Source organism: Bison bison, unplaced genomic scaffold (assembly GCF_000754665.1).
Source record: "Bison bison bison isolate TAMUID 2011002044 unplaced genomic scaffold, Bison_UMD1.0 scf7180017864304, whole genome shotgun sequence".
NCBI classification, from domain to species: Eukaryota; Metazoa; Chordata; class Mammalia; order Artiodactyla; family Bovidae; genus Bison; species Bison bison.
In genome coordinates this window covers 305045-322370 of record NW_011494876.1, presented here as the reverse complement: position 1 = coordinate 322370, position 17326 = coordinate 305045, and the positions used below count along the sequence as shown (strand labels likewise).

The 17326-nt window shown below is 45.2% G+C and overlaps 1 protein-coding gene across 3 annotated transcripts in view; it reads right to left on the bottom strand.

The window, feature by feature from the left end:
• LRIG1 (leucine-rich repeats and immunoglobulin-like domains 1) overlaps positions 1–17326 on the bottom strand; it is a 115422-nt gene that overhangs the window by 75237 nt on the left and 22859 nt on the right. For all 3 annotated transcript variants that reach the window (XM_010851510.1, XM_010851511.1, XM_010851513.1), the window contains exon 2: positions 821–892. In XM_010851510.1, coding sequence (XP_010849812.1) covers positions 821–892 — 72 coding nt within the window. The remainder of the gene's footprint in view (positions 1–820; positions 893–17326) is intronic.

Sequence of the window (17326 nt, the reverse complement as noted above, 5' to 3'; positions counted from 1 at the left end):
TCACAAATGTAAGGAGAAGTAAGAAACAGATGTAAAACCATGGTATAAATATAGTTTGATTCCAAAATTTTGTGTAGAAGTATATATTTTTCACTAAGTGTCCACAATGTTTAGCCTTGGGTGATAATACTGGTGATTTTAATTTGTTTTACATATTTCTACAGTTGCCAAATTTTCTGCAGTGGGTATGCATGACTTTTCTTTGAAGTCCCTATAGAACTAAAATCCTGAATAACTCTAACATTCACGTTAAAAGCAGAATTCCTCACATTAAAAAGAGGAAGAAAAGACTGAGGCCTGACTTAAAGGACATTGCAAGAGACAGCAAACCTGGCGTTCGAAAGACAGTAATGTCTAGTTCTGTTTGGAGATCGGGAGAGAAAAATCAGCCTTATTATCCATTTCTCTGTACCTTGCATTCCTGGGAAAGAGAAGGGGTGGGCCGGCTGATTTGCCCCAGCAAAGCAGGCTGCTCTAGGGCCCTGGGGACTGGGGGAAGTACCAGCCAGGTGTGTTAGCCCCCTGGGCCCCCAAGGCTTTCCACAAGCCTGTACAGCCCCCGTGGTCATGTGATTTCCAATAAATTCACACCTGCTGGACACACCCATCACTGACTGCCCAGGAAGAAGAGAGGGGCTTCAGCAAAGGAGTGCTAAGTAGGCAGGACCTTTTGTCTCCAACAGCGCCCAGCAGATGTCCCCTCTAACAAGGTTCAGACGGCTGATCCAGGGAAAGAGTGGCGCTGCCCCAAGACAGGGTCTTCCCCAGGAGCTTGCCATCCTGCCCACCAACCCCCCAAAGTTTGAGGAACAGCACTCACACTTCTTGTAGATTCGGCAAGTCCTCAAAACCAGCAGGATCAATCTCAGAAAGTTTGTTGTAACTCAGGTTTCTGGAAAAAGGAGAGCAAAAACCAAAGAAAAAATTCAGTCAATACTCCCAAATTTAGGAATCATCTACCCATCCCTCCCCAGGAGAAATAATCCCTCTTACTCATAACTGCCCACATCCCATGTACTATTTTAAGTAACCCTGGTGGCTCAGACAGTAAAGAATCTGCCTGCAATGCAGGAGACCAGGGTTCAATCCCTGGGTCGGGAAGATCCTTGGAGAAGGAAATGGCAACCCACGGCAGTATTCTTGCCCGGAGAATTCCATGGACAGAGGGATTCTGTGACCACCATGCTGGTCCAAATGCCTGGCATCCTATCAAATGGCATTTTGAAAAATTACTGTTTTACTAAGGCATCAAACACTATTAAGAAACAGTAAAGGGAGTCTGATCCTTCACTGACTAAAAATCAGTGGTCCCCAACCATGGATGACATTTGGCAAAGTCTATAGACATTTCTGGTTGTCACGACTGAAGGGAAGGGGAGGGGAGGATCCTACTAGCATCTGGTGGGGAGAGGACAAGGATGCTGCTAAACAGCCTCCAAAGGACAGGATAGCCCTTAAGGACAGATCCAGCCTTCACTGCTAATAGTAACATTCAGAGGTTGAGAGACTTTGGTCTAAACAAAAACTTCAGGATCAAAACTCGCTTGCATGTATAGTTAAAGTTGAAAGGACTATTTAATAAGTGAGCAATGTAAGATCTTAATCATAAGGTTTATATGAACATGGCATTCCTACCATCGATGAACAAATATTTCAAGTGATAATCATGCCAGAGAGAGGAGCACTGTCATAGGAAATCACGTTGGTGTGAACCAAAGCCTCACATGCCAGCAGCGTTCTCAAGATGACAGCGTCTATCACATGACTCAGAATTACATCCCTCTCCCCTTCAGCCCATCTGTGACCCCATTCTCAGAGGGAGACAAGGACCAAGCGGGACAATGTTTGATCTGCTGAGCTTCCCAGAGCACACCCTCAACCCAGACCAGCTTGATCTTTCAGGAACAGAACCCACACGGATGTGGTCCACACGGGCCCTCACTGTGCCTCACTCTCTGCAACCAAAATACATCCAATCCTGTGTGTGCCAAAGGAGCTGGCTACATTTTTCATCTCAGCTATTAATTCCATTGCCATTACTGCCAATTAACAAGTACTAGGAATCGAGAGTTCAAAGTCTCTTAAGGGGCCCAGTATCACATTAAGTGGCAACTTTCTTTTAAGCTTCCTCCAGAGACATTCCAATCAATACTAAGCCAGAGCTGAGAGCCATTTCACTGTCAACTCAAGACATTTATCTAAATAAAAGTCAAACCACCCTTGAAATTAATGGTACATCTGTGTTCGGGGCACAGCCTGAATTAAAAGCAATTTGTCCAGGGATTATGTTACCATAAAAATTGAAGGTGGTAATTTTTAAACCACCTATTGAAGTCAAGTGTGAGCTTGTCTGTTCTTGGGAGTATTTACAATGAGATACTTACACAGAAATCAACAGGTTAGACTTGGAACAGAAAATCCACAAATGGAGAGAGTTCTTTCCTGTCACAGAAAGGACTGAGTGGACTAAAAGTTTCTCCTATGATGAGCATATTATCATGACAATGTGGGGCAGAAATCTTGTTTCTGGTTCTACAGGTAGTGTGAGTTGATAATGACTGTGACATTCATATCATCTCAGGTAATGGGGAGTTGCTAAGCTGGAGCAGGCTTGAGAGAAAGACTCAGAAACCACAAAGCCAAGAGCTGGAAGGGTAAACAAGGGACGCAGGCGGTCACCTGCCAGGTGTGGAATGAGGCTGACACAGCAGTGCCCACTCAACCTGCCTGCCACCTAAAGAGGCCATTTGTACCTGTTTCCCAAAAGAAGGGTGGTGCACACCAGTCTCCTTCATTTTCAAGAAGCCTGAGCTCTGAAATTTTATGTGCAGTCTTTTCAATTCTTTAAATGTATATGTAAAAAGCTGGCGGTGCGTGTGGACCACATCTCTGCAAACATAAATCTGCAGAACACATTTAAGCAGAGGATCACCATTTTTCAACCTCTGATCTAGTTTCAAAATGAATAACTTGCGGCCAGGGCAGGAGCTGGGGTTCACAGGATCTAGGGCCCAAGCTAGGCCTGGTGGCTCTGTTCTGAACAATCTGAAAGGAAATCACTTCCCTCAATCCCTGAGCCAGAAAAGTCCAGATCCTTTAGGAACTCAGGCTTAGAATAAAGACATTTAAAATCACAACTCTCCTTGGTCTCTAGTTTTTCCCCTTAAGGAGCACATACAATTTATTTACATTTCAAAAACGCTGTATCTAGTGTTATATTTAAAACAGATGGCCAACAAGGACCTACTGTATAACATAGGGAACTCTACTCAATACTCTGTAGTAACTTAACTAGTAAAAGAATTTGAAAAAGAATACATATATGTATATGCATAACTGTAACATATGAATTATTCTGCTGTACACCTACCTGCAACTAACACAACATTGTTAATCAACTATACCCCAATATAAAATAAAGTAAAAAAAAAAAACAAAAAAACCTTGTACAAATTCTGCTTTTTAGATAAGGCAACTTGATAAAGGGGGATTCCATAAGCTACTTTTATCAAGAAGCCAGACAGTATCAGTACTTAACACGGAGATTCCAGGAAGCAGCAATAAGTTCAAGAGACTTGTAAGTGGAAATCTAAGCGTTCACTTGGTCTGCCTGGATGAAGCGATTTTTTGATTCTCGATCAACTGGAAAAGCCACGTATCGCCAACCCAGACTGCCTCTAAGAGTAATTCTGCTCTCAGCACCTTTCACCAACACAGAGAGAATACAGTAGCTGAGGCTCAGGTCCCTTGGAATGACACTGCTTTGGGACAAAGAGCTTTTAAGTCTGAAAAATAAATCCTGGTACAAAGCGGGGAATGAGGCTGACACAGCCGTGTCCACTCACTTGCCTGCCACCTAAAGGGCCATTTGTACCTGGTTCCTAAAACAAGGGCGGGTGAAGACCAAGTCTCCTTCATTTCCAAGAGAAGCTCGAGCTCTGAATTTTTATGTGATTACCAACTGCTCTATCAAAAAACAGGGAAAATATTTACTTTCTTCTCCCTGACAAGCACAATCTGAAGTAAAATCCGCAGACATTTTTCTTGTTTGCTCATCGCTGGGAGAGACACTCTCAGTATAAATATTTTCCTATTGTGGTAAAATACACATAACCTATAGAGTACCATCTTGACCACGTTTCGTGTACAGTTCAGGGACATTAAGTACATTCTCACTGTTATACAACCATCACTACCATCCCTCCCTCCCTAGCACTTGTACATCTTTTCCAACTGAAACTCATCACCCATTAAACACTGACTTCCCATTCTCCCCTCCCTCCAGGGCCTGGCTACCTCCCTTCACTCTACATGCTGTCTGTGTGACTTGGACTTGAGAGGTACTTCACACGAGTGGAGCCATCCGTACCTTTAGTGTCTGGCTGATTTCACTCAGCACAGTGTCCTCAAGGTGCACCCATACTGTGACACGTGTCATGCGTTCCTGCTCCTTTTTGTGGCTGAATAGTATTCCATTATTCACCTGTGTGTGTGTGTATCTTCTGTATTTTGTTTCTCCCTATAAAAGCTGATAGATATTAGGGTTGGTTCCATCTTTCGGTTATTGTGAATCATGCTGCTGTGTACATGGTCATCCCCCACCCACACCCGGTATAATATATAAAGATTGTTTTTTAAACTCTTTGACTGCCACACTTCCTGACAACGTTCATTTCTCCAAGATGAAAGATATCCATATACTTTGGTCCAAGAACTGTGCAGAGAAGGGTCTGAATAACAATTTAAGAGTTAATTAGTGAAAAACTTTTACCTAGGAGACCTTTTTTTCTCAGGTGGCAGCTGACAGGCACACAGGTCTAAGGCATCTCACTTATTTCAGCAAACATGGTCAGCCTTACTAGGCCCGACATCTGAGTGTGTTATTGGTTGAAGGTTTCAGATTCTCCTGTCAAAACAATCCATCTATCAGCAGGACAGATGCTGTCAAAAGCACTTCTGCACCTTTCAGGACCAAAGCGCAGAGGAAAGAAACCTTAGGGAATTTAGTTACTGCCAACTGCAGCTTTCATTAAACAGTTTGTCAGCCACTGTCATAACACAAATTTCCCTTGTACTTGCACAAAGGGTGCACCACTCTTCCAACAATGGAGCCCAGCCGTAGATACTCTTTCTGCTAATCTGCTGAGAGATGACTGTCCGGCCCACCGTTTGCCCAACATGCCAGAGGCCCCTCCGCAGAGACCGGCTCAAGTTTTAAAACAGGTTTTATCTGCAGCTGAAGAGCAAAGGGTTCAACAGAGCACGGCAATAATCTGCTTGCTGAGCCCTTTTCCTGGCAAGACCCCTACCCAGACCTCACAGAATGAGAAGAGCTAAGTCTTCAAATAGCTGAGAAATCCCCCACTGTTCTGTAAACCCCTGCTCTCCTATCCAGCAGCACCCAGCCAAGTGTCCCTGACATTCATACTTAAACTAATCAAGATTACAGAAAACTAGGACTTCAGGGTCTCAGGGGCACCAGCCACTATCCACGTGTCCAACTACCTGTGGCTAGCAGGGAGAAGCCATTTCCGTCATCCCTGAAATTTCTATTAACTGAAATCAAGGAGTAATCAACAAATATTTGAAGTGAAATGGCATGGAGGGAAGAAAGTTGGATTTGAAAAATACATGTGATCACTGCAGCTTTGTAGCACAGTCTGAGGTTAGGGAGTGTTATTCCTCCAGCTCTGGTTTTCTTTTTCAAGATTGTTTTGGATACTCAGGACTTTTGTGTTTCGATACAAATTTTAATTTTTTTTGGTTCTTATTCTGTGAAAACTGACAAAACAGAAATAGTTATAGATGTGGAAAAGAAACTTTTGGTTACCAGAGTGTAAAGCGGCGGTATAAATTGGGAGATTGGGATTGATATATACACACTATTACATACAAACTAGGTAACTAATAAGGACCTACTGTTTGGCAAGGGAAGTCTACTCAATACTCTGTAATGATTTATATGGGAAAAGAATCTAAAAAAGAGTGGATATTTGTATAACTCAGTCATTTTGCTATACACCTGAAACTAACACAACATTGTAAATCAACTATTCTTCAATAAAAATTTGAAAAAATAAATTTGAATTTCCCAACAATCTAAATCCACTGGAATCTAGCACCAGCTGTGCTTGGGTGGCTCAGGCGTGTCTGACTCTGCGACCCCACGGACTATAGCCCGCCAGGCTCCCCTGTCCATGGGATTCTCCAGGCAAGAATACTGGAGTGGGTGGCCATGCCCTCCTCCAGGGGATCTTCTCAACCCAGAGACTGAAGCCAGGTCTCCCGCACTGCAGGCTGATTCTTTACTGTCTGAGCCGCTAGGGAAGCCCAAAGGCTTTGTTAAAAATGTGGTGGGGGAGGGGCACGGATCTCAGCCCCTGTCCCTCAGGCACACACAAAGTTCTTAACCAATCCCAGCAGAGGAAGAGGGCTTTGAAAACTAAATCCATGAGAAAGACACTCTTAAATAAAAAAATGCCCTCTGAATGTAATTCTATAGGCTTTATCAGCTATTGACATAATCTGACCAGCACCAGTCTGGATTACAACCAGAACCACATATTACAAACTTGGCAAACACTATTCAAAGCTGGCAAACAATAATTCATTGATTCCTTGGAAACTGGGGGATAAAACGTTCCACTTACTTCTGAGTAAAGTTGTGGTGAGGAGACAACCCCAGCATCACTAGATAATGTCAACAGCACTTTACCCTCAAAAACAGGCACTACTCACAGACCACTGACTCTACAGGCAAAACCTCTCACAGGAAGGAGAGTGCCATGCACAGCTGTATTTTTCAACTTTATGAAGAAAAATAATCCAAAGTGGAAGGAAGCTGGCCACAAATCTGTGACAGGAATCCTCTGGGAAAGAAGGTTTTCCCATTCAGTTTGGTTTCCAGGCCAGTCTATTTCCCACTACTCAGCCCTGTCTGGGCACCTGAACAAAACAGAACTTTGCATATTTTAAGAGTTCAGATGTTAGCTAAAGCCAAGAATGCAGCCGGAAAGCAACCCATCTGCTGAGCACACTGGGGTGCCTCGGACTGGCCTAGAGGGGTGCCTCTTCTCTCTCTGCAACCTGTGGGCTTTGGCTGTGTATCTCCTCTTAACCTTACAGGGTGCTGCCTGCCATCCATTATAAAAGGAGTCATCTGCTTAGGACTAACTGGGAAAAAGTGATTAGTCTTTTTCCCAAGGGGTATGAATGAGAAAGAACACGCAGACTTGTTAGAGTCATTTAATCTCTTAAACTTTCAAGGCTTTTTCTGTTGCATTTTTGCCTTCTGAGCAGTTATGTGTCGTACGTATCAAGATCCAACGAAATCACCAAACTGTGTTCCTCAGGCCGACATTATAAGGTTTTATGGGAAGAAATTTATTTTTAAATCTAGGATATCAGATGCCCTTACCTTTTTTTCCCTCCTATTACAACACTTTCCCCTCATTAACCAAAAGTCGTAAGTGAAAGGGCTGATCATACACATTGAAGGTTTATTTTAAGAATGACAAAACTGTATCTTAAACTAGATTTATCATTCCTCTGATATCCTCACCAAGAATTACCAGGCAGAAGGTGGTTTTATACTTGTGTTTCTTCTGTACGGTGATCAACCACATATTCCCTAAACTGAGGCTCAGAAAAAGAAATACATTCAGCAAATAATCAAATGCAAAATCACTGGACAGAACTCAATACTTAACAGCTCACCTTGACAGCTTTAGGTCACTAACATTAGACAAAGTCAGTAATGAGTCATAGTTATTCTGACTTTTGAAAATGTTAAACAGATAATTCTATATGCAAATGAGGCTTACAAGCAACTCAAAACAAGAGTAATTACACACTAGCCATTACCCACACACCAGAGTCACTCACTTCTTAAAAGCAGCTTTAGAAATGAGTGTGAGTCTCCGACTTCTGATGCTTAAGACATTATCTGAGAGAAGTCAGCCCTGTGTAACTGATCCTGCTGGTCTTAAGTGTGCTTCTATGCCTGACAGTTCACACAGCTCACCCAGGCCTGTGGTTAGTTTGAATGCAGGCTTAAGTCTTTGTCCTATAGCACCCAGCAGATGCCAAGTTTGGCAAATATTTATTGACTGTTGGTCTATCGTCTATATTGCGCCTAGGTTAAGTTCTAACACAAATCAGGATAAGATCTAGTTCATGACTTCAAAGAGTTCACAACCTACTGGTCAGATAAGACCCTGAACCAAATAACTCCACCCAAAGGCTCTAACAGGGCAAGCATCTTGGGAATGATGAACCAAGAGTTGCAAAATGACAGTTCTCGGGCCAAAGGTGAGCTGCAGGGAAATTTGTGTCTGACCAAATGGTATTTGGAGACCTAAAGTTTTCAGCAAAAATTTGAACGTTTCAGCTTCTCTTGAAATTGCAGGGACACCTCAGAGATAATGTGAGTTCAGTTATAGACCACTGCAATAAAGCAAATGTTGCAATACAGAAAACCATACAATTTTTCTGGTTTTCCGGTAAATACAAAATTGTGTCTTTATACCATACTATAATCCATGAAGTGTACAACAGCATTATGTCTTAAAAAATAATAATGAACATACCTTAATTATAAAATACTGCTCTTAGAAAAATTGACCCTACAGACTTGCTCGGTTCAGGGTTGTCACAAACCTTCAATTGGTAAAAAATGTAACAAAGCAAAATGCAGTAGAAGGCGGTATGCCTGTCATCACAGGGCCAGCATGCTGACAGCACAATCCGTTACATTATTTAGCAAGGACCCAGCTGACCACAGGCCTCACCACTCCTATGATCTTCCTCAGGACTTCTTTGCTCACTTGTAGTATCTCCCTGGCACTGCAAACATCTGGGTTTGTCTTCCTGGCATGGAGTCCAGGTGACGTTCAGAGCAGGGAAGATTAACTATGATGAGGAAGGTTTATCAAAAATGCAAAATGAAAGTGAATGCTCAGTCATGTCCGACTCTTAGTGACCCCACGGACTGCAGCCTACCAGGCTCCTGCGTCCATGGGATTCTCCAGGCAAGAGTATTGGAGTGGGGTGCCATTGCCTTCTGCTAAATCTGGAAGAGCAGCAGCACAACAGCATGGCTTTTAAGGAAGAGCTTCAGGATATAAGGCCAGAAAAGTACAATAAGGCATAGATTGAAAAAAAAAAAAAAGCCAAGTCAGGAGCTCCTAGAAAGGAGAAGGGCCAGACAGGAAAGGTTGCAGGCTAAGTGGAGAAGAGCATGCAGCCCCATGCTGTCAGAGCGACAACGCCGCAGGCAGTTAAGGCAAGGGTGTGCAAACCATAATAAACCCCAATGCCAGGTCCACTGTGAACTTTATTACAAGATCATTACAGGTGATTCCTGCAGCAACAGAAAATCTCCTTGCTCATCTAGTTCAAGGTCTGACCTGAACGCTCAAGAGGCCCACCATCACTGAAAGTAATCGATTTCTACAACAGCCCTTAAAACAGGAGATCCTAGGATCAGCTTTTCCTGCCCAAATCTTAGCTTGGGTAAAGACAGAAAGCAATCGGATATGATATGGCTCTCTCATTTAAGCACTCTCGTGCTTGATTGTGGAGGATGTACTAGGGGGAGTACACAATTTTTCCATAATAGTCATTCGTTAAATATGGTCTGTGCATCACTGACAATGAGAGATAGATTAATTTCATTAATAAAAGGCACTCCATTCGCTGCAGCAACTAAGTTTGGTGGGGACCTCACTAACAATGAAGATTTGGGCAGAGAATAGCTGCTGGCCACAGGCTGACCACCCTACCCCCACAAACCTGTCATAAAGACACCAAAACCCAGGAACACCCCAGCAGGGAAGAAGCACCTACAGCCGGCACTTGGTTTTGCTATTAGAGAAGTGACTTGGAAATGGGCAGAGGTGGTGAGGGGTCAGGAGTCCCCTCACCTATTCTCTCCTTTATCACCTCTGGAGAGGGATCACACACTGGCCCTTTCAGACAGTCCTTAAGCTCTACTGGGCTTTCCAAAGTTGTCACCCCCTTGCTGGGCACCACTCCACACACAGCTTAATCTTTCCCTCTTGAAAGCCCAGCCGTTCCATAGAACAGAGGGTGGTGGTGCCTCAGGGCCAGGCCCTCCCACCCCCACCAACCTCTCCTCCTCTCACCAGGGCTCCGGTGAGAGCAAAGGGTTCATCAATCAGGACCTAAAAAGGCTCTAAAATGAGCTCCAGGAATGTGGGCTCACCTCCACCAACACACTCAAGAGGCTGGAGTTCCTTTGGTTTAAAAAAAAAAAAAAATGGAGGAGGATTTTCCTAAATGAAAACCATGCTGTATTAAGGCAGGAAACGGAAGCTCTTGCTTCTGTCCTAGTTAAAACAAGCCGAGCAAAAGGGACAGGAAGTGAGGGACACATTACTCCAGTGGATACATTTGGAGTCCGTGGTTTGCCGAGTGCTTTGTGGGGTCCACCAGTGTCCCTCTGGTCACAGATCACTGTTTGCCTGTCCCAAAACCTCCACCCATACCTCTGTCCCTACAAATACTCACTTTCAGAAGATTAGCTTCCTGTGGAACCAATCACTGCAAAATACAGCGTATTTAGTGAAAGGGTGAGGGGGCTTTGAGATGCGTTGAGTCCGAGCTGACCTGTTCAAGACGTAACACCGTAGGAACAGTTTTTTCAATGTGTCACCCAACCAAATATAACTATATAAATGGTGGCACAGCCATATACTGTGATCAGTTGCCTTTTGCAACACACTGAAGTGCTTCCCCACAGAGCACAGAGTGGTTTCCCACACTTCATGCCCCCACCTAAGGGCCCTGGGAGGACTGTGATTATCAAGGAGGAAAAGAACTATTTTAACACAGCCCTGTAAAAGGTACTCCTGGTTGCAAGAACAGCCTGGCCAGATTCCAGGCTTGTCTTGTTGGCAGAAGATATAATCGAGGATTTCATTGGGATAAAAGGATAAAGAAATCCTATACCAGTGACTTGAGATTCTTCAGAAATGAAACCTCCAATAATGGATTACTTCCCCCGAGTACGAGAGACACATACTGAAATATTAAGAACCAACCAACCAACCAGAAAAAAAAAAAAAACACCCTTTCCATGATCTGAGTCATTACACACCATTCTAAATCCTCTTCTCTAGATGTTTCCTGAACCAGGCAAGGATCGAGGCATTCATTCTGTGCTTTTTTAACCCTCATTTCTGAAAATTCACTTCACAACATAATCCAATCAATGAAAAAATAGCACACAAGCTTCACATTACAGAAATGTATGCCAAAAGATGAAAATTAAACTCTGCACGTGTGATGATCAGAGTCTGTTGATGTTGTTTTAAAAAAGTATTTAGAAGAGTCATTTTAGGCAAACATCATTTTGGGTTACAAAAGGGCAGTATATATACAGACAGTCTATGGGGTCACAAAGAGTCAGAAACAACTTAGTGACTAAACCACCATCCCTGACATGGTAAGTGACTTTTCATCCCCCTTAAAGGGGCAAGAAGGAAATGATTTTTCCCCCAGTAATTACATTTTTACAAATAAATGTACCTTAATGTTATCAGCTTATCTTTCCTAATATGACACCAAAAATTTTAAGGGACAAATGAAATCAGTGGGCATAACTACCTTCCCAGAATAGAGCTGCTCAGAAGGAAAACCTCCTCTGGAAAGCCAGACGTTCATACAGGTGTTCTCTGGAATCCTCTATCAGCGTGCGGTGGAATTTACACGCACCTTTTATTTTTCCAACTGAAATCACACCGAGCATTCACTAAAGTCTCAGGCATCTGTCTGTGCCAATGCAAAGCCCGAGCGTCCACAAGCTACAAAGCTAACAGAAAAATCTAGGTTTACTTGCATTTACCACGTTACTCTGCATTACAAGCCGATGGAGAGCAAGGTGCCCACAGATATTACCAAACACTGTCTTCTCGGTTTTCTATTTCTTCTTCTAGGTCTCAAAGAGTCAAATATTACCTTCTAGGTTTATCTTCCCATCCTTTCCCACATTTCCCAGCTATTTCCCAACTTAAAAATGAAGATGACTCAAACATAAAGAACAGATCCCCGGTGTAAGTCAGCCAAACCCAAAAACTGAATTTACCCACCAGTTTTCAAGAACACATCCGCTGTATTACAGGGAGGCACACGAGGGATTGGAGTTAAAGTATTTTAAAGAAAACTCGGTTTGGAAAGGTCAATCTCCTGGCTAACAGTGAGGGTGCTGACTTTATTAGCTAGCTTATCGACTTGGGATCTCGTTCTGTCAATTTTTCCGCTGGGCTTTTAAGAGTTTATGTGTGTCATGAAATGCTCAGCTGAAGCCAAAATTTTTTGTTCCTATGATGCTCAGATGTCACACAAACACCATAAAATTAAAAGCCCATCCACATCATTGTCCTGGGGCCATGGTGACTTCTCTGGCTCTGGTTGCTGGAATGGCTGAGCAGAGACCAAGTCAGTTAAGGTGGAATAGCTAGGTGGTAGGCATTTCAGTGCAGCTACTGCACAGAGTGTTGTTCTCTGCTGCTGCAATTCGGGGCCTTCCTTCTCACTGAGATTACGGACACCAAGAATCAGACGATGCCTGTGACCTGCACCCCGGACATACTGAACTTTTACTACTTCGAATGCAGAACTGGCAGTGAAAATGACAGAGCTACAATATACTTTTGTTGCTTCTTCTCTTTTTCAGTCATTCATCAAAGTTTCTAAAGCCTGTGCTACAATTCATGGGGTCTTGAAGAGTGGGACATGACTCCGGGACTGAACAACAACACAACCTATCTAAAAAACATCCTTTCTCTCTTCCACATGGCTGACATTCGCTGAGGCCCTAACATCCAGCTCCTCACAGTCACACCGTCCATCCCCGCCCCCGCCTCTTCAGAGTTTGCAGTTCCAGGTCATTTACTCCCAAAGATGTGTCTTAAAGGAGGGATCCTAACGGTGAATTCTGCTAAATTATATCTCAACCAAATAATGACTGTTACTATCTATGGGATATGAGTCTGTTTTACAGTAAATCAGCAGCAAAAGCAATTAAAAGCTCTACTGAAAGTCATTCCTCCAGGGCTCCCTATGGAGTCCCTGTTAACAGGCTGAAGAGACCTCAGAAACACCACATGGACTTCGAGTTACTCCATCTCCTCTCTGAGTGCTCGGGAGAGACAAAAGCCATCCAATTCCCATCTCAGCAGGAACTCAAAGCCCATGGTCTGGCCAGACCCAGACATCCATGACATGGGCTATAGGGAAGCAGCTGCCCTAAGAACAGCCAGCACTCCTTTGCCTAACACTTGTTATCTCCTGAACACTACCACCGCCCACCCTCCAGCTTCCACCATCACTCCTTTTTAAAGATGATGTTATCAAATTCCAACTAGTCACAGTCTCTGCTCAGCTTGCCCTGGTCAACCCACTCTGTCACCCTCAGGGAAGAGGCTGACTTGCTGCTGCAGACTTCATGCTAACAAAGCTGGCATCTGAAACCCTCTTTGGTTAGAAGCCAGTTGGGTTCCACGAACTGAGATACAAAATCAAACAAAGTACAGCTGGGAGTGTGGCAGAGTTGGGGCGGTAAGGCCTCCAGTGATGAGATCCAACCTGTCCTCCAACTCAGACTCTCCAGGTTGCCTTTCCTGTCCTTCACTCCCTCCTCCCCACAGAAGACTGTCACAGCAAATAAAAGATCCCACCCCAGGTCAGGTCCACAAGGCCACACGAGCGTGACTCTGCAAAACTGCACTGGCAGCTCCATTCGGCTGCAGCAAATTTGGCCCTGATCAATAAGCCGAGGCAGGTCTGGATTTGGGGAGGCTCCCCCTTGCACAAGCACAAGGCAAAAACCACCCACGCTCCCAGACCCAGAGAGCTCCTGCGAAAAGCACCTGCACCAACTCGTCAGGGTGGTTTGGGAAGTCACAAGTGCCTCAAGAAAAGATCTTTTCTTCCCAGGGGCACAGGACAAACGGTAGACCTGCCACACTGCCGGTGTCAATATTTATCTAAGACCTAGGTATTCACCATGGTACAAACCGGGCACCTTTTCAATTCACTCATTCACGTGCTTTGCCACTACAAAACTCCCCAACGGAGATTCATTTACAGCTTGAATTTCTTTTCTTCCACTGCCATACAGGAGGCTGGTGGTGGGGCCCATGGTCTGTGTCAGCCATAATCCAGCAGCTCGAGAAGAAAGCGTTCAATGTGTTTCAGAACTGCCGATATCAAATGGCCTTGCCCCCGAGGACAATAAAGAGACGGGGAAGTGAAACAGAGCGCCTACTTTCTCCCTCTCCAAGGCATGTGCGTTTTCTGCTCTGGAAATGAACAAAGCTTGGGCCTTGCAGTAACCACACCCGGCATTTCTAGGTGTGACTTACTCACACTGCAGGATTAATCCAGCAACCGATACCCAAGGTATGTGCAGCTCAAAGGAAGCCATGTGCTATTTCAGGAGCCCTTCTTGCTCAATTCCAACTCTCCGGGACCCCCTCCTTCTCACCCTGTAAGGAGTCTTGCTCCCTTAGTCTCCTCTTCTCCCAAGAAAAAGGCATATATACAATCTCCCTTTCAGGTAAACACCAAAGTTAGGAGGCCCTTGAAAATAGCTGTGCATCGTGGAAACGAGGTTCATAAATGGAGGCCTCCAAGCCTTTCCCCAGCACTCAGAGTCCTGAGATGCCCTTTCCGCAAAGGACGCTGGGCTGCACTCCCTCCATCCACTGTGCTGACATCTTCAAGGAGAGGTGTTGTGGTGGCCATGTGCGGCCAGCCGACTCCAGGCTTTTATGCCAAGGAAACTGAGGCACTGGAGAAAAAGGGTGCTCTCTCCAGTGACGGGTCAAAGAACCTGCCTGAAAGCCCTCCTGCAAAGCTCAGGGGAGTGACAGCGAAAAGATTTCTCAAGCCAGATTCCTACGATTCACTAAATCTACTTTTCTGAGCCCATACACACAATACGTCCCAGTTAGCTGGGTGTCCCCCAAGACCCCCCTAAGATCTGGACACTCCACGCAACCTGATAAGGATTATCAGACGTCATCTGCCAATGGACTGCAAATCACTTCCGTTCCTTCCTGAGCAAAAAGTGCGACAGAAGTGATGAGCTATGAGGCACGTGCGGTCCGCGAGGGGCCAGCGTTCTTACCTCTGCTTAAATACTCCTGCTGGGTGGAAGCAGGCCAGCGTTGAGCCCAAAGTGGTAGCAGCTGAAGGTGTGGTCAGTTTTATTTTTTTCTCACATAAAAATATACAGGACACTTAAGCGCACAGTATTTCCTCACGCACACTGAGGTTAATAATTCACAAACTAACTGACATTCATCAAGGATTAGAAAATTGAAAGGTGGTTTGTGCAAACACTCCTGTTCTTGCTCTTACTTAACAGCTGGTTTATTTAACTGATGGCTTCTGTTGCCATTAGGGGCAGGTAGCACTTCAAAAGGTTAGGCATGAAGGCACATATACCACTATCGGGGTTGCTCAGCCTCTGGCTTACATGTTATCCAAAACCCTGGAAGATCCCCTGGAGGAGGGCATGGCAACCCACTCCAGTACTCTTGCCTAGAGAATCCCATGGACAGTGGAGCCCGGGGGGTTACAGTCCACAGGGTCCTAAAGAGTTGGGCACGACTGAAGCAACTTAGCACGCACACATAGAGGAAAAAGCTGGATAAGACCAGTAAGGTGAAAATCCAGGATCGCAGAAGTCCTAGTTTGCTGATAAGACTTTATTGTAGTCATGCTCTCTGGTTTCTAATCTGGGCAGATGGTCAAGTCCCCAAAATGCCATTGCAAAAAAGCAGGAGGCGCCCACGGAAGAGGCACAGTGCCTGGATCTCAGGTCAGACTTTCAACCCCCCAAAAAGGAGGGCCCAATCCCCTCTCCCCTAGACACTCTTTCCACTTCTCTTATCTCACTTCAGTTTCCTCTAAAACGCTGCATATGTGTGGAGAGTGGGGAGGAGGACTGTAAGGCTGTTTCCTCCAGCCGCTCCCGAGTGTCTCCAATGCTGCAGGACACGATGCTGACCAATGGTTGGTGGTGGTTGTTTTTCAACCAAGGGAAATTAAACCTCCGGGGTCTGTGTTATCTGCAAAGCCATGAACTTCATACAACACGGGACCTACCGCCTGGGTTTATGAACCTGCGATAGCGCTAAGGCCACATGAATGTCCACACAACCCTTGTTAAAGAGGTTACACATTAACCGCCGCAAGGCTCGAGGAAGAGCCTATCACCTGCACCGTCTCCACACTTCTCATATCCCGCCTTTGAAAGGGTTTTCTAGAAGTTGCTACCATGGCACTGGAAATAAATAAGGCTGGGTCCACATTTTGTTTTAGTTTTTAATAAAGCCACGACTTCAGTGGTGGGCAGCTGGCCCTTAAAAGGGACAGAAAATAATACTAAATAATAGTAAACTCAAAAGGGCACAGGACACAGCCAACCACTGGTTATTTCACCAGGCGTTTCAGGGGCGTGGGGAAACAGTGCCTAGGGACAGTATGGCACAGTAGGAAGAGCAGTGGTCACTCATGCCTGGTTTGGAAATGAGTGAACACACACGAGTGTACTAAACACCAGGGATGGTGCTGGACTCTAGGACCACATGGTAGCAAGGCGGTCTCTCCCCTAAGGGAGTGTATAACCAGGAGGGGAAGACAGATGCCGAGTGAGTCACCAGACACATGTTCCAAAGGCCACCCTGAAGCACGACCGTGGCCACCCTCACCTGGGTGTTTGGACAGACCCCTCTGAGCAGTGGTTTAACGTGAGGCCAGAAGGATAACGGGAGTCATGCGCAAAAGGCACAGGGACGAGAGCATAGGCAAAGGCTCTGTAGGGAAGAAACGGCTCGGCTGGCAGAGGTAACACCAGTCCTGTGCAGGATGCACCTGGTATCCAGTGACTGCACGGTGACTGCAGAGGAGGGCGGGAGGGAGGCAGGGAGCAGGTGCCTGGAGCCACATGGACAGGAAGCTGGACCTAAGGGATCCCAGTGTCCAGGGTAGTGAGGCTCACACTTCAGACTCAAAACCCCAGTTCCCCAAAGAACTGCTTACAATGCAGATTCTCAGTCCCTGGCACTACAGACTCAGACTCTAAAGTCTGGGGATATGTTAAACTGCTCCCTGGGGGACAGACAGACAGCCACCATGTCATTACTGTTTCAATAATAATCAGCCCACTGGCCAGTTGACCTGCATCGGTGGATTGCCAGAGGTGGACTGGCAATGTTTTTCCAAAATCTACCTGTCGCCCTCTTTCAAGCAAGACTGTACCACCTGGGGCCCTCAGCACACCCAGAAGAGGACT